Source organism: Haliotis asinina, chromosome 10, assembly GCF_037392515.1.
Source record: "Haliotis asinina isolate JCU_RB_2024 chromosome 10, JCU_Hal_asi_v2, whole genome shotgun sequence".
Lineage (NCBI taxonomy): Eukaryota > Metazoa > Mollusca > Gastropoda > Lepetellida > Haliotidae > Haliotis > Haliotis asinina.
Genome location: NC_090289.1, coordinates 34,307,891 through 34,334,619, shown reverse-complemented (window position 1 = coordinate 34,334,619; position 26,729 = coordinate 34,307,891). Strand labels below are relative to the sequence as shown.

At 38.9% G+C, this 26,729-nt stretch overlaps 1 protein-coding gene across 2 annotated transcripts in view; it reads left to right on the top strand.

The window, feature by feature from the left end:
* Positions 1-26,729, top strand: part of LOC137298012 (protein OS-9-like) — a 67,037-nt gene that overhangs the window by 28,324 nt on the left and 11,984 nt on the right. For both annotated transcript variants that reach the window (XM_067830040.1, XM_067830039.1), the window contains exons 14-15: positions 7,999-8,172; positions 19,979-20,097. In XM_067830040.1, the coding sequence (XP_067686141.1) occupies positions 7,999-8,172; positions 19,979-20,097 (293 nt within the window). The remainder of the gene's footprint in view (positions 1-7,998; positions 8,173-19,978; positions 20,098-26,729) is intronic.

The window sequence follows — 26,729 nt, the reverse complement described above, 5'->3', positions numbered from 1 at the left end:
AGGTGTTGAATTTAACACAAGCTATGTTGATAGGAATGTGTACGTGAAACGTCACTTGCCCTTACTCCCTGAGTGGAAGGAATTTGCTGTTGATTAGATGGAATAAGTTTGTGGTGAACATAGCTCTGTGTGGACAACTTTGGCAGGTTTTCAATGGGAATTTTCAATCTTTGAACACTGAAAATAAAAAGGATTTATTGGTCACTTAGGCGTGTATTATGTTCTAAGTTAACTCCAATCCATACAAACTTTCCTCAATCGCAATTATTTGATAATATTCCTGTGGGAAGCATTCTGAATTTTTTTTAGAAATAATCCTTTCCGCTAGATCACAGGGTTAGTTAGATGTAATACTTGCCAGCCTTGACCAAAACTTACCCACCTGTAAGAAAATGTCCAACAAGCGACATTGTTTATTTTCCAGTGGGAATTCATCATAGAATTTATTTTTACAAGTGAATAAATTATTATTTATTATCTTAAAGTATATTAAATATCTTTATAATACATACATGTCTAAATTTTAGCCCGAAAATAACCGGTCCTGGGCTGTCGGGCAGGCAAGTATTTTGGATGCTGGAAATATTTCAGGTGAAATTGAACAAATCACGATTTAGTTAAAAGCCAGATTTAGTTAAAACAAGAACAAAGTAGCAATTACTCTTTGGATGAAAAGACGTGTGCCCCTGCAAAATTCTGAAAGGCTAATGGCAGTTTTCTGAAAGAGTTGAATAAAATGTTACTGTTTTTTTAGCAGTGCAAAGCCAGGTTAGATCAAAAGAACACTTTATGTAAGCCTGTAAATGGGGAGGATGGATTTCCTGTAATTAAAATTCTGTCCTATGTAAATCTTGGGTTAGGAAACTGTTTGGCAATGCAAATGAATCAAAATAAAAAAAAATACACCCAATTCTCTGAGTTTTTCGGGTGATAATTTGGCATTCACATGGAAATCCAGCGCCTCAAAAAAAGATATTTGCGACAATCGAGGTTTTACATTTTCAGCCATTTGTCCTCAGAGTTATCAGAATTTTACCTTTTTTATCCACCCGGCATGTACAGTCGAACCCCATTTACTCGGACCCCACATATCCGGAAACCCTGCCTTCTGGACGATTTTTATGTGAAACGAAACTTAAGTTCATTAATTGTACTTGCTTAACCGGACCTCGTGTTTTTGGACCCGGACGGCAAATTTTCAAACCATTCCTGTAGATTTCCATTGGAAAATTATCCAGTTATCCGGACAGAGATATATGTGCAACATGCATGTGTATGTGTCACATCACTACCGTTTACCGCATGACAAGGTGATTTCACTTTTAAGCTATCGGAAGGCATTTGATTTGAATTGATTAATTAGCCATCAAAACACTAGTGACGCGTGTCACTCTAGGTTGTTCATTAGGACTTGGTGCATGTGTGAACATCTCATCAGTAACGAAAACACATGTTAAGTAGGATTAAGGTAAACTACATTGTAGTTGTACTGTATATAACAGTTATAAATAGACCCCTAGTGTCTGTCGCGATGCAAGTTAAAAATAACCTGTCACATGATTTAAGTCATGTGATCCTGTCTGGAAGTTTATTTTCTGCAGACACCATAAGTTCGATGTGATGTCATATGTTTTAGGGCGTTTAAAATTAAAGAAAAAGAAAATGCATTTGGCAAAGTGGAGACTTTTTGTCATTGATTTCATCTAACTTACCACCTGAAGCTCCACACGCTACATGATTATGTACGAGACAACCTGACAAATGGTAACCTGCGTTCCGCCTTCCATGTATCATCGGTACACTTATATGTTATGATGATTCACTGTTATTACTACTGACTGTAAGATTACTTATTGAAATTTTTTGCTTTCATTTAATTTTCACGTTTTGATTGTTTGATCCAGTTAACCGGACATCTCACTATCCGGACGAATTTCGAGTGAAACCAAAACGTCCGCATAAATGGGGTTCGACTATAATTTGGGGAGATATAGTTGACGACTCGTCCGTCCATCCATCCATCCGTAATCATTAGGTTTTCGGAGCTTAACTCAGAAACCGTTCAATATTTTTAGACCAAACTTGATAGATATAATAATCTCAGCCTATGCTTGTGCCTTTTGCTATTTACAGATTGTTGGCATTTTTATTTATTTTTTTTTTCCATGGAGCATTTTGGTGTTAGTCTAATGGCGGGGTGGGCTTAGTCTCTGGAGCAGAACTCAAAAACTGTTCAGTATTTTTCTGCAAAACTTGGCAGATATATCAGTCACAACTTGAAGTGGTGCCTTTCGCTATGTACCGTTTTTTTTGTGATTTATTATTTTCTCGGTTTCCATGGAAACGTTTCGGACTAAGTCTTGAAATGGATGGATGGCCTTCGTTTCCGGAGCATAACTCGAAAACCGTTCAATATTTTTCGGCAAAACTTGGTAGATATATCAGTCAGAAGCTGAAGTGATGCCTTTTGCTATGTACATGTTTTTGTGATTTCTTATTTCCTTGGTTTCCAAGGAAACGTTTCCATGGAACATTTTGGTTTTAGTCTAATGGTGGGGTGGGCTTAGTTTCTGGAGCAGAACTCAAAAACTGATCAATATTTTTCTGCAGAACTTGGTAGATATATCAATCTGAACCTGTAGTGGTGCCTTTTGCTATTTACAGGTTTTTGTGATTTCTTATTTTCTCTTTTTCTATGGAAGTGGTTCAGACATAGTCTCAAAATGGAGGGATGGGCTTTGTTTCTGGAGCAGAACTCAAAAACCGTTCAATATTTTTCTGCAAAACTTGGTAGATATGTGTGGCAGACCCCAAAGTGGTGCCTTTTGCTATTTACAGGTTCTTGTGATTTATCATTTTCTCGGTTTCCATGGAAATGTTTCTTACTTCATCTCAAAATGGAGGGATGGGCTTGGTTTCCGGAGCAGAACTCAAAAACCATTCGATATTTTTCTGCAAAACTTGGTAGATATGTGTGGCAAACCTCAAAGTCGTTCCTTTTGCTATTTACAGGTTCTTGTGATTTATCATTTTCTCGGTTTCCATGGAAACATTTTTTACTTAGTCTCAAAATGGAGGGATGGACTTCGTTTCCGGAGCAGAACTAAAAAACCATGGTACACACATCAATCAGAAGCTGAAGTGGTTCTTTTTGCCATGTACAGGCTTTGGGGATTTCTTATTTTCTCCATTCCATGGAAACATTTCAGACTTGGTTTCTGGAGCAGAACTCAAAAACCATTCAGTATTTTTCTACAAAACAAAGAGATTAAGTAACTGTCAGATGATTTGTCCTTTCAGATATGTTGGGGCCGGGGGGATATGTCATCTTCTGACTTCCTAATGTGAGACAGTATATTGGTGCTCATACGCTACACATACAGAGAACATTCCTGAAGGGATACAGTGAATGGAGTCCACATACTGGAAACTCAGCTCTTCCTCATATTAAATGTGTTTATCACAAAAAAAACATCAGTCCAACCATTTGTTCATAGACTGGTGTTCATAATGAATGACTCGGAATGGTAAATTCCATGAATGATTTATATTTCCTTGTGTACTTCAGTTTTACCTTTCTCCAGTTGGTTCACTGTTTTAGCATGTCATATTTCTGGTTTGGTGAAATTAGATCCGTACTTCTATTTCTGTATGCCGATGTTAAGTTTGTGATATCTTTATTGGAAGTTTCTGAAACATTTAACAAACAAAGTTTTTGACAGCAAGTTCAAGTTGGAAGTGTTTTACAATTATTTGTGCATCGCGTTGTGTATCTTTCATAGGACTGATTTAAATATTTCTCTTCCCTCAATTTTTGAAATTCAAACATCTTTTTAAGAAAATACACATAGGCTAAATTCCTCTCAAAATGACGTCTGTTGTTTTGTTCAGCAGCTAGTTTCAATGATGTGAAGGAATCCTACTCTTTTTGTGCACAAACAGTGAACATTTTGTGACTTCCAGATGTGTTTGTCCTTGTGTATGTTCAACATATCTACAAAGCTAGTTAATGATGTATATGTGTGTTTGTGATAAGTAGACAGTTATTGTGGCAACTTTACACACGTGTGTGTGATGTGTCTACCCACGTCATCGCCATCTGCTGAAGTACATGTGTAAGATGTCATCATTTGTTGTGTTCAAGTGGTGTGCTGCTGTCTCAATATTTTCACTCTGTTGCACGTAGTTCGAAATTGAAGCAGATGTCTTGAAGTTCGCGTTTCTTTTTATTGAGAAAGAGCAATAATAGTGTGATTGCAAGCATGTGTTTTGAAAATGACATTTCTCAAGCAGGATAATATTTTCGTTATTTTTTATTTCACTTTCAATGTTAGTTTTCACCTTTCATCAGCAGATTCAAACCATGTTTCTTGAGATAATGTATTTTTTAAATTGCTAAGTTAGTACAACAGAAAGAGCTGCAGATAACAGTTTTTAAAATAAAGTATTTTGAAATTTAACAACTAATGTAACAGCTTCATTACACATGTTATTATTTTGGTGCATACATGTGGTAGCACGACAGACTGAATAAAATTGCAGTTTTTCTTTCAGGTGATTGCAATCACGTTGTTCGTTAGTCATTGTTGTTTCAGGATTTAAGGGGATATGTTCAAAGACAATTGCTGTTTTCAGGAATATTGTCAGTTTCCAGTGCTGCTAAAATGAAACAAGGTTTACAGGAACGATGGACAGCTTCTCTGTTGCAATGGATGCAACCTCTTGTGGTGTAGATGCTAACACCTTTATCTAGCTACTTGTCTGTCCTTATAAACCTCCAGTGATGTCACTCTATTGTTTCACCAGATTCTGATTTTACTGAGTACACTTCTACAGGCAGTTTTGCGGGCATTTCTGTGTTAAATTCCAGGGATTTTCTACAGACCTGGCCAGATCCCGGGGATATTCTAGGGAATAGCCCTTGACTTTGAATTATTTCAAGAGTGAGTGAGTGAGTGAATGGGTGGGTGGGTCCTCACAAGACAGGTACTGCAGGCAGTGTGGAAAGCAAGGTACCGACTCCCAGACTCTAAAGTATATCTTCTGTCAGCTCATAAGTTAGATCACCAATGTCTCTCTGTTGTGGGCTTACTTTTTCAAACAAAACCTTGGTCAGATTTCATCCATCACGTAAAAATAATGTTCCTGTTCATCATACCTGTTTCTGAATGTCTTTTAAAGAAGGATTCAAGGCTTGTTTGTTGTTTTGTCACTAAATTCTAGTGGTTAATAATTGACAAACCAATGACTGATATATGAGCTGTGATCGAAGACATTTGCGTGTAATGAACTGAGGACAATGTCCAAGTGTGACTTTGATATGGCACTGGGAACCAGTGCAGATCTTGTTTGGAATTAAGGTGGAAAGAAAGAATTGAAAGATATATATTTTGGCATATTTGTTTTGATGGTGGGAAAGAAATAATTAGACAAGTTAAAGACCTTGTTTCCATATTTATAGAGGTCTTGAAGTAAATTTATGTCATGTCATGTTTGCAGTCTTGCTTAAAACAATATAGAACTCCATATTCTACAGCTTAACTCTACTTTACACTGCTCCACTTCACCCCAGTCCTCTCTGTTCTACTCAAATCTGCACTGTTCCACTCCACTCTGCTGTATACCACTTTGCTCTCTACAACTCCTTTCCAGTCCACTCCACTCCACTCCACTCCAGAGAATTTCCTATGTTCATGCTGTTAATATGCCATGACACCTTAACTTCAATAATATGGAATAAATTTGTTCTCCTTAACTTTTTTTGAGCAGCATACATTGCAAGCAGTGTTAACTCAATCCGCTCACTTTAAATCATTACCTGAAAACCAGTTGTTACATTTTCTGGCCTTACATACTTGAGTTCCTTGTTTCTTACTCCTACAATGATCCAAAAATGAATCCACATCTATATTTAGCCCCAAAACAGGAAGTTTGATGGAGTGTATAATCTCAGCAGGCACAGTTGTCTTGTATAAACAGACCTTGAAGTAGATCTTGTTGAACTTCTTGTGTCACACAGAGTAATTAATACTACTTCTTATCCTCAGAACTCAGGGCTGTGACAACATGTTTCATCCAGGCTCTGGAAAAAATGCATAATTCAAAGGCTCTGTTTGACAGGAGCATCAGTTTGGAAATGGCTTGACCTTCTTTGAAGCATGCCGATAAAACAATTACTTCTTTGAATAATTACTTAATGGCTTGATATGACCATGATGTGACCTTGATGTGGCCTTCAAAACAGCAGACGGGAAAAATCTTTGCTAATTGGAAGGTTTGTTTTATGAGCATTGAAACAAAAGTCGTTTTTGAAATGCATAAAATGAACCAGGTGAAGCATTCTTATGGACTTTGACAAGTTTCCTCAGATTATTTTTTGTGAACCTGGGCTGGACAGCAAAAGAAATGAAAGTTTAAAAAAAATGAAATCTCATAAAAGTAAGCATTATGTTTATGCCGTCTATACTGGGCAAAAATAGTTAAGGATATATATAAATTTTGAAACTGATTTATTCATTGACACTGATGAAATATCAATCATAAAAATACCAATATTTATTTTTTTTATTTATTATGGTCAATATATTTAAAAACTTGATGCAAAAAATCAGTTCCATTTCTTTTGCTGTTCAGTATAATACAAAACATCATTTCAGTTCACCAGATAGTTGCCCATTTGTTGACTCCAGGTAATAGCAGGAAACAAAACAAGTCAAACAAGGACAAAGGGGGGCTAGGCATGTTAATTGTATTGTCATAGTGACCAGATGTGTGGATCTTCATTTAACAGTCCTAGTATCTCAAAGGTGTGTGGGGCAGTGGGGTAGCCTAGTGGTTAAAGCATTCGCTCATCATGCCGAAGACCCGGGTTCGATTCCCCACATGGGTACAATGTGTGAGGCCCATTTTCTGGTGTCCCCCGACGTGATATCGCTGGAATATTGCTGAAAGTGGCGTAGAACCAAACTCACTCACTCACTCACTCACTCACTCACTCACTCACTCACTCACTCACTAAGGTGTGTGATGAATACAGGACTAAGCTGTGATACATTACATGTCCTCATAATATGTCTGTGATAAGATTTGTATCTCTGTATAGAGTTCTTATTTCATAAGTTCATATTGTTTTGTTTGTTTTCAAAGATGGGATGGTGTAGGGAAAAATCTCAAGGGTTGGGTCATTGTGCAGAGTAGACAATATGCATTAGTGCAGTGATAAAGTGTCTGCCTATTGGGCTGAAGGCCAGGATTCGATTCCCAGTGGAGGCACTACTGGTTACACCTTCTCAAAGTAGCCAGTAAGATACACTGTTACATCTAAGCTTGCCATTGTCAACAAAGATAATGGTTGCAGCCACAAACTCAGATTTAAGGAAAAAATCATACAGACAAGTTGACAAAAAAAATAAACATAAAAAAATATATATGGATGAACTTCTTCTACCTCCTTCAGTCTGTCTGGGCAACAGTTGTGTTGCTGTTTTCAACTGGAAAGGTAGAAGAAGTGATAGTGAGTTCCGATAGCGGCTTTGTGATTGGTACGCTCAACTTCCCAGCATAGACATATATTGGTTACAAAGCCAGCAAAGGGAGTTAATACAATTATTGGGTTGCTGTTGATGCATTCAGGGTACTTGTGGAGATTTATCGGAACATGTACCCTGAAGATTATTTATTATGTCACCAGTTGAACAAGTAGAGATCTTGGTTAATTTCTGTGACATTTTCAACCCAGACACCACTGAAATAGACTAATACTTAGTGTCTGAATAAATACAGTTTAGATTAGAACAACTCAGTGTAGACTGAAAAGGAGCCCATGCTAACAAGATGAATCAGAGCTGAGGAGAGTCTAGACCACCTTAATTTACAGCTTTTATATTGCTGGACGGGCTTGGTTGAATGAAAAATAGGGTGGTTCAGGTACTGTGAGGTAGACTTATCACAGTGACTAAATGTTAGTTCGTGTCGTGACCACATTGGCTTGTGTTTCAGACAGTCCAGGCACAAAGGGGGATGTAGCAGACGATGACCGGGTGAAGGTGCGGGTGACCAGAGTGAAGACAGGTGATGCAGTCAAGGATGGGGTGGATGTGCCAGATGAGCAGAAACAGCAGTTGGAGCAGACGGTCAAAGATGAACTCATCAAAGCTGGTTTGGACACAGGAGGTATGTTCAGATATTACTTGTGGAAGGGATTTTATCTGCTTTCAGTGATTCTGACTTAGCACACCTACCTGGAATACTTGCATTATTTAGCCTTGCTAGTACATTGTTTAAGATGTAACCAGACTTGGATTTGAGTCTGATCAATGGCACAATACCATATTGCTTAGTGTGGTGAAAAGCATAGAACTTTGTTCATTTTATTATGAAGAATTTATAGATTTACTTTTCCAAATATCCTCGGTAAATTAACCCTTTAAAAGTTTCTTGAAGGTTATGCACTCATGATCTTTATCAGGAATTTTGTTTTCAAGTACCAACCATCTATTCTGAAACAGGGTAGATCACAAAACTGGCCGTCATGACTTAAAGATGGTGATAGATGGGTGTGTTAACCATTGTTTAATTTTTTATGAAAGAATTTGTTATGAAAGTTCTATTTTGGATGCTGGGAGGTTGCTTTTAGCCACAGTTTCGCACACGTCAAGAACCGTTTGACTTTTGTCTCAGATAAATCCTCCAGTAAGTACATCAACATGATGAGGATATGATCTGCAGTACGGCAAGTAGTGGCAGAACATCAACAGGTTGTTGTAGGGAAGTCCTGTCCAGGTGGTCGCCATTGCTGGACAATTTAGAACAATCCTGCCTGGCTTGCTGGCAAGCTTTACATAACTTCCACATCAGGCACAGCTCAACACTGGGGTAATGAGAAGTGCCTGCTCAAACCTCTAGCCTTTTTTTAGGGGTCCAGACCCTGTTTTCAAATTGTGCCTGGTTTGTCAATCCACTAGCCCTTTTTGGGGTTCAGGCACTGTCTAAAAATTCTGCCACTGAAATAGTTAAATACTGGTTTGTTAAACCACTAGCCTTTTTTAGGGGCCCTGGCCCTGTCTTAAAATTATGCCAGTAAAATATTTAAATACTGGTTTGTCCAGAACCCATTGTCCCTAAACTTTGCTCCTAATCGAATATATCCCTTAAATTGAAATTTCATCAGTTAATGTATATTGAACACAAAATTTATTTTGTGCAGTATAATGAAATTTTTAACTTAATTTTGCATGAGTGAGTGAGTTAATTTTTACGCCGCTTTCAACAAAATTCCAACTATATGGCAGTGGTCTGTAAATAATCGAGTCTGGACCCGATAATCCAGTGATCAACAACATGAGCATCGATTTGCGCAACTGTGAACCAGTAACCTGCTGTCAACCATGTCAGCGAATCTGACCACCCGATCCTGTTAATCGCCTTTTGTAGCAAACATGGGTTGCTGAAGACTTATTCTACCCTGGATCTTCACGGGTCTTTTTTTGCATGGAATTAGTCTTTAGATCTTGTGAAAGTCAGTGGGTCATTAAAACTTGGAAGTTTATGATGGGATTAGAGACAAATACTTTTGCATCCATCTCGTAGACATCAGTCCCCCTGTATTTTCCAAGATTTATGATATTATTGGGTATTCCCATTATTCAAAGTCTCAATATGCTTGTGTCCATTAACATGTGTTGAATGTAATGTTGTTAAAGTTAGAATAAAACTCAAGTTACTCTCTCACTTGAGCGAAATGTTTGCTCCAGGGTCGCGTTCGCGTTCTGCAAGGTGGTCGTAGTGCTACGACAGTCGTAAGTCTATGTTTAAGTATGGGAGTTACAACTGTTGTAGCACTACAGTTGCTTTGAGGAACGGGGTGCAGGCTGACACATTTCCTCATGGGTTTTCTTCAAGGTTGGGACGGTGGAGTAGCCCAGTGCTTAAAGCATCCACTCGATTTCCCACATGAGCACATTGTGTAAAGCCTATTTCTGGTGTCCCCTACTGTTATATTGTTTGAATTTTGCTAACAGTGGCATGAACCATTCTTACTCACTCTTTGTCCTATTTGACTGCATGGAAACTGCATTTGTAAGGAAAAGGACGGGAAGCAGTCATCTTTTTCATACATCATAAATACACTTGGTATTCGACGGAAGTATCTCAGGCATGTCTTGGGTGCATACGATATCCTCAGCATGAGCACTGCATATGCAGATATTTGCAGCAAGAAAAATAGTGTTACACACATCATATTAATGGTGCTGAATTCATTATTTATGTGTTGGACTGACTTGTGTGTGAGGCAAATTTGAGTATTAAAAAAAATTCGCAATTTTGAATACATATTGATTCAAGGGTCAACTGTGTGGTGGTTTGGTGATTTTGTTAGCTGCATCTGAGCATGTTAACTAACACTTATTCATGCCACCCTAAAGCACCACTTACTCCACCCTACGGCACCACTCACACCACCGTAAAGCTTCACTCACACTACCCTAAAGCACCACTCACTCCATCCTAAAGCTTCATTCACACCACCATGAAGCACCACTTACTCAACCCTAAAGCACCATTCACACCATCCTAAAGCTCCACTCACTCCACCATAAAGCTCCACTTATACGACCTTAAAGCACCTCTCACTCCATCCTAAACCTCCACTCATTCCACCTGAAAGCTCTCACATTTGTCCCTTGAGCTCCACTCACTCTACACTAAAGCTACATTCAAGCCTTCCACTCGCTCCACCTACAGCTCCACTCAGGCCTTCCCTAAAACTCCACTCACTTCACCCTAAAGCTCCATTCAAGCCTTCCCTAAAACTCCACTCACTTCACCCTAAAGCTCCACTCAGGCCTTCCCTAAAACTCCACTCTCTTCACCCTAAAGCTCCACTCAAGCCTTCCCTAAAACTCCACTCACTTCACCCTAGAGCTCCATTCAAGCCTTCCCTAAAACTCCACTCACTTCACCCTAAAGCTCCATTCAAGCCCTCCTTAAAACTCCACTCACTTCACCCTAAAGCTCCATTCAAGTCTTCCCTAAACCTCAACTCACTTCACCCTAAAGCTTTTACTCAAGTGTTCCCTAAAACTCCACTCACTTCACCCTAAAGCTCCACTCAAGTCTTTCCTAAAACTCCACTCGCTTCACCCTAAAGCTCCACTCAAGCCCTCCCTAAAACTCCACTCACTCCACCCTAAAGCTCCATTCAAGCCTTCCTTAAACCTCAACTCACTTCACCCTAAAGCTCCATTCAAGTCCTCCTTAAAACTCCACTCACTTCACCCTAAAGCTCCACTCAAGCCTTCCTTAAACCTCAACTCACTTCACCCTAAAGCTCCACTCAAGCCTTCCTTAAACCTCAACTCACTTCACCCTAAAAATCCACTCAAGCCTTCCTTAAACCTCAACTCACTTCACCCTAAAGCTCCATTCAAGCCCTCCTTAAAACTCCACTCACTTCACCCTAAAGCTCCATTCAAGCCTTCCCTAAAACTCCACTCCACCCTAAAGCTCCACTCAAGCCTTCCCTAAAACTCCACTCACTTAACCCAAAAGCTACATTCAAGCCTTCCCTAAAACTCCACTCACTTCACCCTAAAGGTCCACTCAAGCCTTCCCTAAAACTCCACTCATTTCACCCTAAAGCTCCATTCAAGCCTTCCCTAAAACTCCACTCACTTCACCTTAAAGCTCCATTCAAGCCTTTCCTAAACTCCACCCTAAAGCTCCACTCAAGTCATCACTAAAACTACACTAACTGCACCCTAAACCTCGGCTCATCCCTCCAAAGCTCCACTGACTGCACAATATCTGCATTACTAAATCATGGATGTTTTGTAACTTCTTGATGAATATTTAGGAGTCTGAATCAATGTACTTTTTGTTTAATTATGATAACCATTTTGAAAAAATAAACCACAAAAACAGTCCAAAGGTTTAAGTATTTTCATTCCTCAGTGTACGACCCCCATAAATTTGATCAACACATAATATACTGCTCAAAAGAAGTTAGAGAATCTGGAGGAATCAAATGTTCGCTTACTTCTTTTGCCACCTATAGAGTCCTTATTTTAAGCAGTGGATATGATGGGCGATAGTCTAACATGGAGGCGTTAATATCCTGTACATGTTCAAACCACAGCATGATGTAGTTGGCCACCCATCCAACAACCCATAGCGGCAAATAAAAAAACGAACATCACATTATTGTTGTCGTGTTGTTGTATGGAAAAGAATTTCCTGCCCGACGAAGGTTTAAGGAAATCAGCAGTCCCGTAGGAAATACCTGTCTGGCTTTGGGATCGATGTAGGCTGTTGGCCATCACAAAATAATTTGCCTACATGCGGAGTGCATGTTTGACAAAACTGCTTCACTTTCATACAAGTAGATTTATGTCTTTGACTACTACGCAGAAAAGTTGCTCGTGTTTGAAAATAGCTCCAAATGGTTTGCAGATGGAATCCTCTGTGATGATGGTGTTTTGGCGTTGTAGTCTAAATTCCATTGTCAGTTTTAGCTAAAAATGTATCAAAAGTGTCCCTAGTCATGTTGTATTTAAACACTGATAATGAGGTAATTGTTAGATTTGCATTCACCCTGCTACATAACAGCCTGCAGCTTATTCAGTTTTTGTCCTCAGATATGCTTCTTGTTGTGGTACATAAGTTTTGCAACGGCTTGTGTTCCCAGTGTTCAGTACACAACATGCTCATAAGGTACATTTTTACATAGTCAGTTGTTGTGATAGATTATTGTTTGCTGTGAAAACGTACTGACAAATTTAACTTTTAGCGAAAAGTAAATCAAATAAAATGAAATTAAGACTGCGAATCTTCATAATTTTACCTTGCCAACTGAACACTTAAATCTCAGAATATTATTGAACTTACGAACAAAGTTGCTTAACAAACGATTATAATTTCAAAGCACTTTGTTTGTATCACAAGGGGTTGTGCTTATTAAATGAAACACCGACAACAAGTAGGGTTGGTCTCAGTTAACGCTCATCATGTACTGCATGTGCATTTGATTCAGTGTTCCAGCTACTGCACTTACCCCCTTGTAATGAAAACCAGTAATAGCAGTTTGAAATTGTTATCGTTTCTTAAACAACTTTTCACCTAAGTTGAATAAAATATGAGATTCAAATGTTCAGTTGGCATGGTAGAATTGTAAGGATTCACAATGTTAATTTCACTTTATTTGGTTTACTTTTTTGCTTAAAGTGAAATTCACTGATACATTTTCATAAACACAACAGTTACCAGGGTTTGCTTTCCTAATGTTGAGTAAACAGCATAGATATACAGTATTTTATTACAGGAGACAGCTGTATCGATTCATAGTTACAGTGGGTTGCGTTCCTAATGTTCAGTAAACAACAAGGTATCCGGTATCTTATTACAGAAGACAGCGGTAGTGATACATAAGTTACAGAAGACAGCAGTAGTGATATATATATATATATATGTTACAGAAGACAGCAGTAGTGATACATAAGTTACAGAAGACAGCGGTAGTGATACATAAGTTACAGAAGACAGCAGTAGTGATATATATATATATGTTACAGAAAACAGCAGTAGTGATACATAAGTTACAGAAGACAGCGGTAGTGATACATAAGTTACAGAAGACAGCGGTAGTGATACATAAGTTACAGAAGACAGCGGTAGTGATACATAAGTTACAGAAGACAGCAGTAGTGATATATATATATATGTTACAGAAAACAGCGGTAGTGATACATAAGTTACAGAAGACAGCGGTAGTGATACATAAGTTACAGAAGACAGCGGTAGTGATACATAAGTTACAGAAGACAGCGGTAGTGATACATAAGTTACAGAAGACAGCGGTAGTGATACATAAGTTACAGAAGACAGCGGTAGTGATACATAAGTTACAGAAGACAGCGGTAGTGATACATAAGTTACAGAAGACAGCGGTAGTGATACATAAGTTACAGAAGACAGCGGTAGTGATATATAAGTTACAGAAGACAGATATATGTAAGGTACAGAAGACAGCAGTAGTGATATATAAGTTACAGAAGAAAGCAGTAGAGATACATGAGTTACAGAAGAAAGCAGTAGTGATATATATAAGTTACAGAAGACAGCAGTAGTGATATATATAAGTTACAGAAGACAGCAGTAGTGATATATATGTTACAGAAGACAGCAGTAGTGATATATATCAGTTACAGAAGACAGCAGTAGAGATACATGAGTTACAGAAGACAGCAGTAGTGATATATATAAGTTACAGAAGAAAGCGGTAGTGATATATAAGTTACAGAAGAAAGCAGTAGAGATACATGAGTTACAGAAGACAGCAGTAGTGATATATAAGTTACAGAAGAAAGCAGTAGAGATACATGAGTTACAGAAGAAAGCAGTAGTGATATAAGTTACAGAAGACAGCAGTAGTGATATATATAAGTTACAGAAGAAAGCGGTAGTTATATATAAGTTACAGAAGACAGCAGTAGAGATACATGAGTTACAGAAGACAGCAGTAGTGATATATAAGTTACAGAAGAAAGCAGTAGAGATACATGAGTTACAGAAGACAGCAGTAGTGATATATATAAGTTACAGAAGACAGCAGTAGTGATATATATAAGTTGCAGAAGAAAGCAGTAGTGATACATAAGTTACAGAAGACAGCAGTAGTGATATATATATATATGTTACAGAAAACAGCAGTAGTGATACATAAGTTACAGAAGACAGCGGTAGTGATACATAAGTTACAGAAGACAGCGGTAGTGATACATAAGTTACAGAAGACAGCAGTAGAGATACATGAGTTACAGAAGAAAGCAGTAGTTATATATATAAGTTACAGAAGACAGCAGTAGTGATATATATAAGTTACAGAAGACAGCAGTAGTGATATATATAAGTTACAGAAGACAGCAGTAGTGATATATATGTTACAGAAGACAGCAGTAGTGATACATAAGTTACAGAAGACAGCGGTAGTGATACATAAGTTACAGAAGACAGCAGTAGTGATATATATATATATGTTACAGAAAACAGCAGTAGTGATACATAAGTTACAGAAGACAGCGGTAGTGATACATAAGTTACAGAAGACAGCGGTAGTGATACATAAGTTACAGAAGACAGCGGTAGTGATACATAAGTTACAGAAGACAGCAGTAGTGATATATATATATATGTTACAGAAAACAGCGGTAGTGATACATAAGTTACAGAAGACAGCGGTAGTGATACATAAGTTACAGAAGACAGCGGTAGTGATACATAAGTTACAGAAGACAGCGGTAGTGATACATAAGTTACAGAAGACAGCGGTAGTGATACATAAGTTACAGAAGACAGCGGTAGTGATACATAAGTTACAGAAGACAGCGGTAGTGATACATAAGTTACAGAAGACAGCGGTAGTGATATATAAGTTACAGAAGACAGATATATGTAAGGTACAGAAGACAGCAGTAGTGATATATAAGTTACAGAAGAAAGCAGTAGAGATACATGAGTTACAGAAGAAAGCAGTAGTGATATATATAAGTTACAGAAGACAGCAGTAGTGATATATATGTTACAGAAGACAGCAGTAGTGATACATAAGTTACAGAAGACAGCGGTAGTGATACATAAGTTACAGAAGACAGCAGTAGTGATATATATATATATGTTACAGAAAACAGCAGTAGTGATACATAAGTTACAGAAGACAGCGGTAGTGATACATAAGTTACAGAAGACAGCGGTAGTGATACATAAGTTACAGAAGACAGCGGTAGTGATACATAAGTTACAGAAGACAGCAGTAGTGATACATGAGTTACAGAAGACAGCAGTAGTGATATATAAGTTACAGAAGAAAGCAGTAGAGATACATGAGTTACAGAAGACAGCAGTAGTGATATATATAAGTTACAGAAGACAGCAGTAGAGATACATGAGTTACAGAAGAAAGCAGTAGTGATATATATAAGTTACAGAAGACAGCAGTAGAGATACATGGGTTACAGAAGACAGCAGTAGAGATATATATAAGTTACAGAAGAAAGCAGTAGAGATACATGGGTTTCCAGGGTTTGACTTCTAATCTTAAGTAAACAACATGGATATACAGTATTATATCATTACATAAAATGTAACATTGTTGTACACAACATGCTGATATGGTAGCTTGTCATTTCATGAAGCAGGTACATAATAATGTAACTTCTAAAGAGTTGACTGATGTGATACAAGAGGAAGAAACAAGATGATACAGAATCACATCAAGTGTTACTAAACATGAATTAAAGTAGGGGTGACTATTGAGGGGGGAAACAACTATTGTGATAGCGATAGTCTATTATGACCAACTGTTGCAATACTATTGCAATAGTTTTGTCTCTCCATGAATTGTCTCATCTGAAAAGTCTTTTTCCAGATGAATGCATTGTCCACATGAAATAAATACACGCTGAAGTAGTTTCAGTCTCTTTTAATAACTGATAAAAAAATTGAAGCCCAGATCTAGTTTGTTTAGAGGCAACAGGGGCTGATAAGTCAAATCAACAGGAAGAAATCTGGCTTTTTCTGTATATTACACTGCATGTTTATCAGCGAAATCAATTTTTAAATTATTGATAGTCACACTGACTATCCATTTATTAGTTGTTTTTCATTTCGCCCATCAAATATTTGGTATTGGAGACTCAACAATTGCAATCCACTGACACTTTAATGCTTTGTAACGGCCATAGTTTTAAATGCTGTTTATTAATGATAAAATACTACAGTGAGACCCAGATAGCTGTATATTTTGTGTTGACATGGGCCTGTGTGTGAGTCACCTGGTTTGATTTCACTCAGTATATAATTGTTCTAGTACAGATGTATGTATATTGTTCTGCAGCTGTAAAGTTCATCAGCTGTTCTCTTGTTCTGCATGATGAAAACATAACTTCAAATATGCCTTCCAAAGAGAAAAATATGGCAAAAGCAAAACCATGCTATGTGAAAACTGCAGAAAATATGTACAACACGTGTTTAATGATTCCAATGCTGACCATATGTGTGTTTGCTTTCAATTAAATATCATCGTAAACTGATTATCACAATATTCATTACTTATTCGCGTATCCAAAGGTTTTTTTGGGCCCAGGGTGAATAAGTACATTTTGGTGAACAGAACAGAGAACATTGAATGAAATGATTGTGATTTTCACTTTGTAATCCGTCTATTTGTTTAATTTCTCCTCATATGGAATTAATTTGTCCTGTAATTATGATCGTATTTGTGTGTGAGGGGATAGATAGACAGGTTGTATGCAGATTGGGAGAGATTTGATTGTTCCCGTCTGTTATTGCGTCTGCCCTGAATGAAATGATCATACGACCTGGACATCTTAGTGGGGTAATTTCACAAATATGCTTTTAACCTGCTCAGTGCAAGAATAATATTCCATAGTGTTAAGTGATGTTAATATGTTCTGTGTGTCCTTATTGTTTCTGACCTGTGAAGGTCTACCCGGGGTAGAATGGGCCTTCAGCATCCCATGCTTGCCATAAAAGGCAACTAAACTAGCTTGTCGTAAGAGGCGACTAATGGGATTGGGTGGTCAGACTCGCTGACTTGGATGACACTTGTCATCGGTTCCCAATTGTGTAGATTGATGCTCATGTTGTTGATCACTGGATTGTCTGGTCCGGAATCGATTATATAGAGACCACTGCCATATAGCTAGAACATTGCTGAGTGCGGCGTAAAACTAAACTCACTCACTCACTTCTTGTTTCTGTCAGGAGTGGTGGGGTAGCCTTGTGGGTAAAGTGTTCACTCATCACACAGAAGACTTTGATTCGATTCTCCATATGGGTACCACAAGGGGTAAAGCTCACTTCTGGTGCCCATCCATGATATTGATGGAATATTGCAAAAAGCGGCACGAAGCCATGCTCAGTCACATGTTCCTATCAGGTGCTTGTTGTAATGATGAGTAAAAATTGGCCATGTGGTTGATATCAGGAGTCTTCTAGGATGTACAATGATGCTGAGTTAACCAACCAACCAACCAACCAACCAACCAACCCCCCTACCATCCCAATTTATTTAGTTACCAACATGCACAGGTATCTTGGCACTAGACTAATGCTTAGTTTCTGAATGAATATAATTTTCATAGAAAGCAGCAGTTCCTCTTTAATTTAAAAGATGTGCTGATCACTCCCATTATCTCGTCACAGAAAGCCCATTTCTGATGTCCCCTGCTGTGATATTACTGGAATATTGCTAAAAGTGGCTTAAAGATTAACTTACTCACTCACTGAAAAAATCCCCAAAACATTCAATAGTCATTGGGTTAAACTGTTATTGGTTTGCCCATGTGGTTCTCAAGACGCTCTGCTCCATGGCATAGTTGTCATTATTATACTGACACCAGTGAAAGATACAGGAGAAACAGCCAGCCTGACATACGCATATAACATCCCATATAACATCTCTCACCTGTCAAATCAGTTCTTATATACCCAAAGCCGTATTACACAACTTGACCAACGCCAAGCTAACTTCCCATATACATGCAATGGTCTTTCATTCCACCTACAGCATAGACCATTGTGCACTACATACATAACTGCATCAGCTGGCATGTCCTTACCCAAAAAGGGTCATGTGTCAAGCCTAAAAAATACATTGTAAGGATTAAGTTCTTGCCACTTGCAACCAGCCTTCAGTATACTGGAATATGTATTTCAGTTTGTATTTCTTCATGCAAACTGTGGTCATTCTTTTCATATAGTATAGCCATGGCTACTTATAAGCAGTGCAAATCTATTTTGGGGGAAGAGTTTCCCTGTAACCCCCTTATTTTATCGCCATTCTATGCCTAAGAATATGGGCTTATGATTTTTATATAAAGCCTAAAATTAACCCTAAACACTAACCTTAAATCTTAAACCTTAAACTGAAACCCTAACCTTAACCCTAAACCCTTGAAACAATCCTAATAAAAATATGATAAATTTCAAACAGTGTTTATGGGCGGAACTCTTACTCAGTTTAGTACACTGAAGGCATTTCAGGTGAAATCTGTTAACGGTGTTGACAAGTGGTCTTTGAAAAAAACTATTCATTTGGGAATTCTTTCCTGAATGAAAATTTATAAAAAGAGAACAAGTGAAGGATATTTCAGGCGTTTTGGTTGTTTAGGTAAGACTAACAATGAAATGACAATGTTAGGTATTACATGACTGTATGTTGAACACCTTCTGTGGTCTGGAATCTGTCACACACATGGGTAGCTGTTGCAAGGGAGGTAACCCTATAATACCTGTTCATGTAACAATGCATAAATGCAGCTTCATAGTGGCATTTGTTTGTTTGTTAATTTGTTTGTTTGTTCAGCTCTCCACTCAGTAAATATTCCATCTACATGATGATAGCCTGTAAGCAACCGAATTAGTAAGACTTCTGCCAGTATCCCTCCTAAATATTAATGATGGGGAGAAATATTGAGTGGATTTTTAGAAGTTGAATATATTTTTCAGTATGTTCAGATACAATTAAAGAAGAATATTGAAACCCATCCTTATTATGAGGAATATATATTAAGGTGATATGATTTGACTAGAAAAACATTTAAGGGGTGATAGAGGCAGAAATCTTTCCATGTAAGCTTTTCAGTAGATGCTGTAAAGAAGCCTTTTGGGAAAAGTATGATGATTCTTCATACTGAAGACTTGGATTCCTTATGTTGGTTCTATAGGGTTCTGCAATGAAACTGACTAAATATGCTGGTAGAGTAAACTGACCGACTCACTCACTCACTCACCCACCCACTCATTCACTCACTCACTCACTCACTATAACCTGTTGCTTCAAGAAGTATAGTAATACTGAACCTTGACTGGGCATATTTGCATGTCATCATAGCATATCCAAGTGACATCATCACAACATGACAGTACTTGCTTGAATATAAATCATTGTCTGTATTTTCAGGTGGAAAGATACAAGTAAAGATTATAACAACTGGTTACTATGACAATGAAGATGATTCCGTGCATGTACTTTCTCAAGAAGATTCGCAAAATTTCCAGAATATGATTGTGGCAATTTTGGTGAGTATGTTACTTGTTCTTACTTCAGTTTAACTGTGCTCCCTGGAATTGAAATAATTGAGACTTGTTATGGTGAGTATTTTGTTTCAGAGTTACTTCACTGCTCCAGTGGGTTGGCTAGTGGTCAGACCATTCACTTGTCATGCAGAAAACCCTGTTTCGATTCCCCACATGGAAACAATGTGTGAAGCTCATTTCTTTTGTCCCCCTTGATATTGTTGGAATATTGCTAAATGCCGTGTAAAACGAAAGTCTTTCACTTACTAATCTATATTACATCCTTGACTAAAATATCTGTCACAAATTGTCTCTTGTTCCCTGAGTAGTCCCATCAGTAAATGATATACAAGAGCTTTTGATTAATACATACATATGACTTAAGGATTTTGTCACACCCGGCTTGTGAAATATCCTGTATCAGACAAGAAACCATGAGAAATATCTCAAGTACTTACACCTGTTTTTTCACTAATTGTTCATGTTCAGTTCTCTACTTATGACATAGCTCTGTCCATCATGGAGGTGCTGCGTAAATATATATACCTTACTGTTGGCTATTATCTGGGAGAATACGGAAGTCCTCTAAAAGTTGAACCAATTTACTCCCCTTGAATGCATGTCTGAGAGACTTCAATCTAGAGATGTTAAGCCATGTGTGTGCACTTTGGCCATGATGACTTCCAGTCAGCTAAATATATTGTATCTGACAACAATTTGTCCTTTATCTTGGGATGCCATTCTATGTAGAAATGTTTTACAGCACAGCGATATGTTTATGATTGGTTTGCGGAGTGAAAGATTATCGGAAGTGCAAATCTGTTCTGTGAAAGAATGCACTGTTGTGGTACGGGGAGAACGCTGTTGAATCTGAACATGTTGGTAACACAAGTTGATATAATGGGAGGGTGTTAATTGTAAAATCATGGGCTGGCTGCCCAGGTTACAAAGAGACAGTTAATGTCCCACCATATGTCTATTCAAAGTCCTGTTGCTGGTCTATAAAGGAAGTCAAGGGAGTTTGGTCAACAAAATTCAACCACATGGGATTGGCAGCTCAAAACCTGTTTTCTCTGAGGGCTTATGGGCGGGAATTCTAAAATATTTTGTAATATTTTCATTTCTATTAAGTACTTTGTAGAAATACCTTAGCATAGCCATTTTTTTTGTCTCAGTTAAACACCCTGGGCCTAGATTTTTTAAGCTCTTATTGCTACGATTGTTGTAAATCAATGTTAATGTACGGCACATGTGGGAAATCGAACTCGGGCCTTTGGTATGATGTGCAAACGCTTTAACCTCCGGACTATACCAGTACCCCATGTGATAGAAGAACTAGGATCAGCTTCATTCTACAGTGACACCACTATCTCCATCACATCTTTATATGGTTCTTGTGTGACATGTGGGTGTAAGCTGATTGGGTGGCTATTTACAACAGCATGTCTTGAATATGGTTCACATTGACGCTATATGGTGGCTTGGGTCCAGGGTATTTATCTTCAAATTTTAATGATTTGAAACATGTTGTGTTAAACTTCAAAGATGCCCCCAAGAGCAGAAATGTATTTAAATGACACATGGGAATCTGTTTGAAAAATGATCCTCCATGTTATTGTATGCATTTTTGTGTTTGGGTCTGTGGCCTTTCAAACAATAAACATTGGACTCAATAACTGAATGGGCAACCAAGGAAGACAGTTATAGTTCTGATCCTCCTGTTGCTGGTTTGAGATGCTGCACACCAGGCTCAACACACTAAGTTAATACTATTATCAGCTGTTATTTAATGTGTATGCTGTACTGTTAAACCTTTCTACAGAGGTCCCTGTTAATCCTGAAACCTCTTGTCCTTGTTTTTTAGGACATGGGCAGTTGGGTAGTCATGTGGTTAAGGTGTTTACTCAACATGCTGAAGACCCGGTTTCAGTTTCCCACATAGCTCCAATGGATGGAGCTCAATTTTTGGCATGGTATTGCTGGAAGTAGAGAAAAAGCAGCATAAAACTAAACTCCTTCTTTCGGGCAGTTTAAATGATGTCAGAATGAGATTTTAACTTTACTCTGAATCTCAACTTTAAAAATGTGTTTATCCAGACAATTTCACAGGCAATGATATGATCCAGATTGTTAAGGTTTCTTTATTTTTAGTTAAAAAACCGAGGTGGTTTATAGAGGTTAGACTACTGACAGAGGTATGTTGATCCCCCCATGCCTGCCCATCCCAGACTGTTGGGAGTGGTGTGTGCAGATGCAGATCTAGTCCTCCAGGGCATCACACAGGTAACGACCCCTTTGCATGGTTACCTGTATGTTACAAGCAGGCCATGTAATAATGCAAGGGTTGGTGGGATAGCCTAGTGGTTAAACTGTTTGTTTGTCAGGTTCAAATCCACACATGAGTAAAATGTGAAGCCCATATCTGGTATCCCCGTTGTGATATTGCTAGAATATTGTAAAAAGTGACAGAAAATCTTACTTATTCATAGTATTTATTGATGTTCACAATATCAATCACTGGACTGTATGGTCCAGACGTGTTTTTACATCTTGCCTGCATATAGCCGGAATAGTGCTAGAACTGGTTAAACACACCATCACGTTTGAAATTAAAGATGAAGGTCACACAGACCTTCAATAACCCGAACACTTAAGTTAAGGTTTTGGGGTTCAAATACCATCGGAGACAAGCTCATGTGTCCCAGGACATGTGAAACCAGGACTCAGCTTGTCAGTTAAGGAAGGACTGGGGACGAGTCTGTGACTGAAACAAACAAGGGATGTTTGCACTGGCTGCACCCACAGGTAGATACACTTTACTGCGTTACTCTGTAAGACAGGTGTAGCCAAGGGGATGGGAGGATCCGGGGCTGTCTTGGATCACAGAGATTGGAAGAACCTGTGGAGGGATGGTAATGCTGGGTCTAGTTTCAGAAGCAGTTTGTTATATATCACAGGTTAATGTGGTTCTGATAGACATGTTTCTGTCTACTTCATGTCTTGAGGATAGGAGGGTGGCTTTGTGGTAAAGATGTTTGCTGATAATGCTGCAGGTACAAGTTCAGTTCCCAATGTGCATTTTGTCAACATCCGTATCACTGCACAGACCTGATTCAGTGCCCTTGATGTCAGTCACTGGATTGCTTGGTCCAAACTTGATCATTTACAGACCGCTATCAAAGAGCTGGCATATTGCTGAGTACAAACTAAATTACAAGTCAAAGACATGGATCACTTCAGGCTTTCAGTTATCATGCGAACTCTTCGAAGTGGAGTTAAATCTAGCACTCACTAATGAATTGTGGGAACTATTATAATCTTGAGGCAAAATGTTTCATACAAGAATATTCAGAATAACAGATACATATCATGTTTGTCAGTGCATAGGCCTTGTGGCTAAAGGGGTATAGGGTAGCCTAGTGGTTAAAGCATTGGCTCGTCATGCCGAAGACTCTGGCTCGATTCCCCACATGGGTACAGTATGTGAAGCCCATTGCTGGTGTTCCCTGTCATGATATTGCTAAAACCAGCATAAAACTATACTCACTCTCTCACTCACTTGTGACTAAAGTGTTTGCTTGTCATGCTGAGTTTGATTCCACACAAGGGTAAGAAGTGTGAAGCTTATTTCTGGTGTCCTCCACCTTATCATTGCTGGAATACAACTATAAGTGGTTTAGAAACATACTCATGTACAAATAATAAAGAGATCCAGTGATTTTTCTGTAATAGCGTATCATTTAGCCAGCCTTCAGCCTTGGTTTCATAGGGGGTCATATGTCTGAAACGTCAAATGTGGACCAGATTTTCCATGTGTTTTGAGAATGCAGTGAGAAAGGCAAGCCTTGAGTTGCATGGTAAGAGCTTGCTGGCCACTGGAGCACAGGTTATCCCTGTGCCAGGGGTGGAAATCAGAAGCACATTTGTGACCGAATCTTGTTGTCAACTTAGATATACATGAGCTTTTGTTTAAATCGTAAGGTTACCACAGTGGTAAAACGGAGAGTTTGGCTTGTTACTGTAAACATGTTTTTGAATATTGTCTGAGCAGTCGTTGTATGTTGTTGTCTTGTGGTTAATATTGCAATATGTGTGGTATCCAGTGCTAAGCCATGTCCAGCTTGACATTTATAACAGAGACAGTGTGTCCATGTATGTGAAACAGTAGATACATATAGCTTTAAGTACCTGTGAAGACCTGGGTTAGAATTGTCTTCAGTAACCTATCCTTGGTATGAGAACCGAATAACTTTATTGGATGGTCAGGCTATTTGACTTGGTTGACACGTGTCATTGTATCCCAAATGCACCTATAGATTGATTCTCATGCTGTTGATCATTGGATTGTCTGGTCCAGACTTGATTATTTACAGACCGGCGCCATATAGCTGGAGTATTGCTGAATGTCGTTTAAAACTACATTCACTCACTCACCCCAGCAGGTGTGTGTTCATGTACGTGAAACAGTAGCCATGTATAGCTTCAGGTACATAGATATAGCAGGTGTACGTCCATGTATGTGAAACATTAGCCACATATAGCTTGAGTTACACAGACACGGCAGCAGGTGTCCATGTACTTGAAACAGTAGCCACGTATACCTTAATGTACACAGACATAGCAGGTGTACGTCCATGTATGTGAAACATTAGCCACATATAGCTTGAGGTACACAGACACGGCAGCAGGTGTCCATGTACATGAAACAGTAGCCACGTATACCTTAAGGTGCATAGACACAGCAGGTGTGTGTCCATGTACATGAAACAGTACCCATGTATACCTTAAGGTGCATAGACACAGCAGGTGTGTGTCCATGTACATGAAACAGTAGCCACGTATACCTTAAGGTGCATAGACACAGCAGGTGTGTGTCCATGTACATGAAACAGTACCCATGTATACCTTAAGGTGCATAGACACAGCAGGTGTGTGTCCATGTACATGAAACAGTAGCCACGTATACCTTAAGGTGCATAGACACAGCAGGTGTGTGTCCATGTACATGAAACAGTAGCCATGTATACCTTAAGGTGCATAGACACAGCAGGTGTGTGTCCATGTACATGAAACAGTAGCCATGTATACCTTAAGGTGCATAGACACAGCAGGTGTGTGTCCATGTACATGAAACAGTAGCCACGTATACCTTAATGTACACAGACATAGCAGGTGTACGTCCATGTATGTGAAACATTAGCCACATATAGCTTGAGGTACACAGACACGGCAGCAGGTGTCCATGTACATGAAACAGTAGCCACGTATACCTTAAGGTGCATAGACACAGCAGGTGTGTGTCCATGTACATGAAACAGTACCCACGTATACCTTAAGGTGCATAGACACAGCAGGTGTGTGTCCATGTACATGAAACAGTACCCATGTATACCTTAAGGTGCATAGACACAGCAGGTGTGTGTCCATGTACATGAAACAGTAGCCATGTATACCTTAAGGTGCATAGACACAGCAGGTGTGTGTCCATGTACATGAAACAGTAGCCATGTATACCTTAAGGTGCATAGACACAGCAGGTGTGTGTCCATGTACATGAAACAGTACCCATGTATACCTTAAGGTGCATAGACACAGCAGGTGTGTGTCCATGTACATGAAACAGTAGCCACGTATACCTTAAGGTGCATAGACACAGCAGGTGTGTGTCCATGTACATGAAACAGTAGCCATGTATACCTTAAGGTGCATAGACACAGCAGGTGTGTGTCCATGTACATGAAACAGTAGCCACGTATACCTTAAGGTGCATAGACACAGCAGGTGTGTGTCCATGTACATGAAACAGTAGCCATGTATACCTTAAGGTGCATAGACACAGCAGGTGTGTGTCCATGTACATGAAACAGTAGCCATGTATACCTTAAGGTGCATAGACACAGCAGGTGTGTGTCCATGTACATGAAACAGTACCCATGTATACCTTAAGGTGCATAGACACAGCAGGTGTGTGTCCATGTACATGAAACATTAGCCACGTATACCTTAAGGTGCATAGACACAGCAGGTGTGTATGTCCATGTACATGAAACAGTACCCATGTATACCTTAAGGTGCATAGACACAGCAGGTGTGTGTCCATGTACATGAAACAGTAGCCACGTATACCTTAAGGTGCATAGACACAGCAGGTGTGTGTCCATGTACATGAAACAGTAGCCATGTATACCTTAAGGTGCATAGACACAGCAGGTGTGTGTCCATGTACATGAAACAGTACCCATGTATACCTTAAGGTGCATAGACACAGCAGGTGTGTGTGTCCATGTACATGAAACAGTACCCATGTATACCTTAAGGTGCATAGACACAGCAGGTGTGTGTCCATGTACATGAAACAGTAGCCATGTATACCTTAAGATGCATAGACACAGCAGGTGTGTGTCTATGTACATGCAGCAGTAGCCACGTACCTTAAGGTGCATGGATACAGCAGGTGTGTGTCCATGTGTGTGAAACAGTAGCCACGTACCTTAAGGTGCATGGATACAGCAGGTGTGTGTCCATGTGTGTGAAACAGTTGTTACAGTAAGCTTGACGTACACAGACATGGCAGGTGTGTGTCCATGTGTGTGAAACAGTAGCCACATACCTTAAGGTGCATGGATACAGCAGGT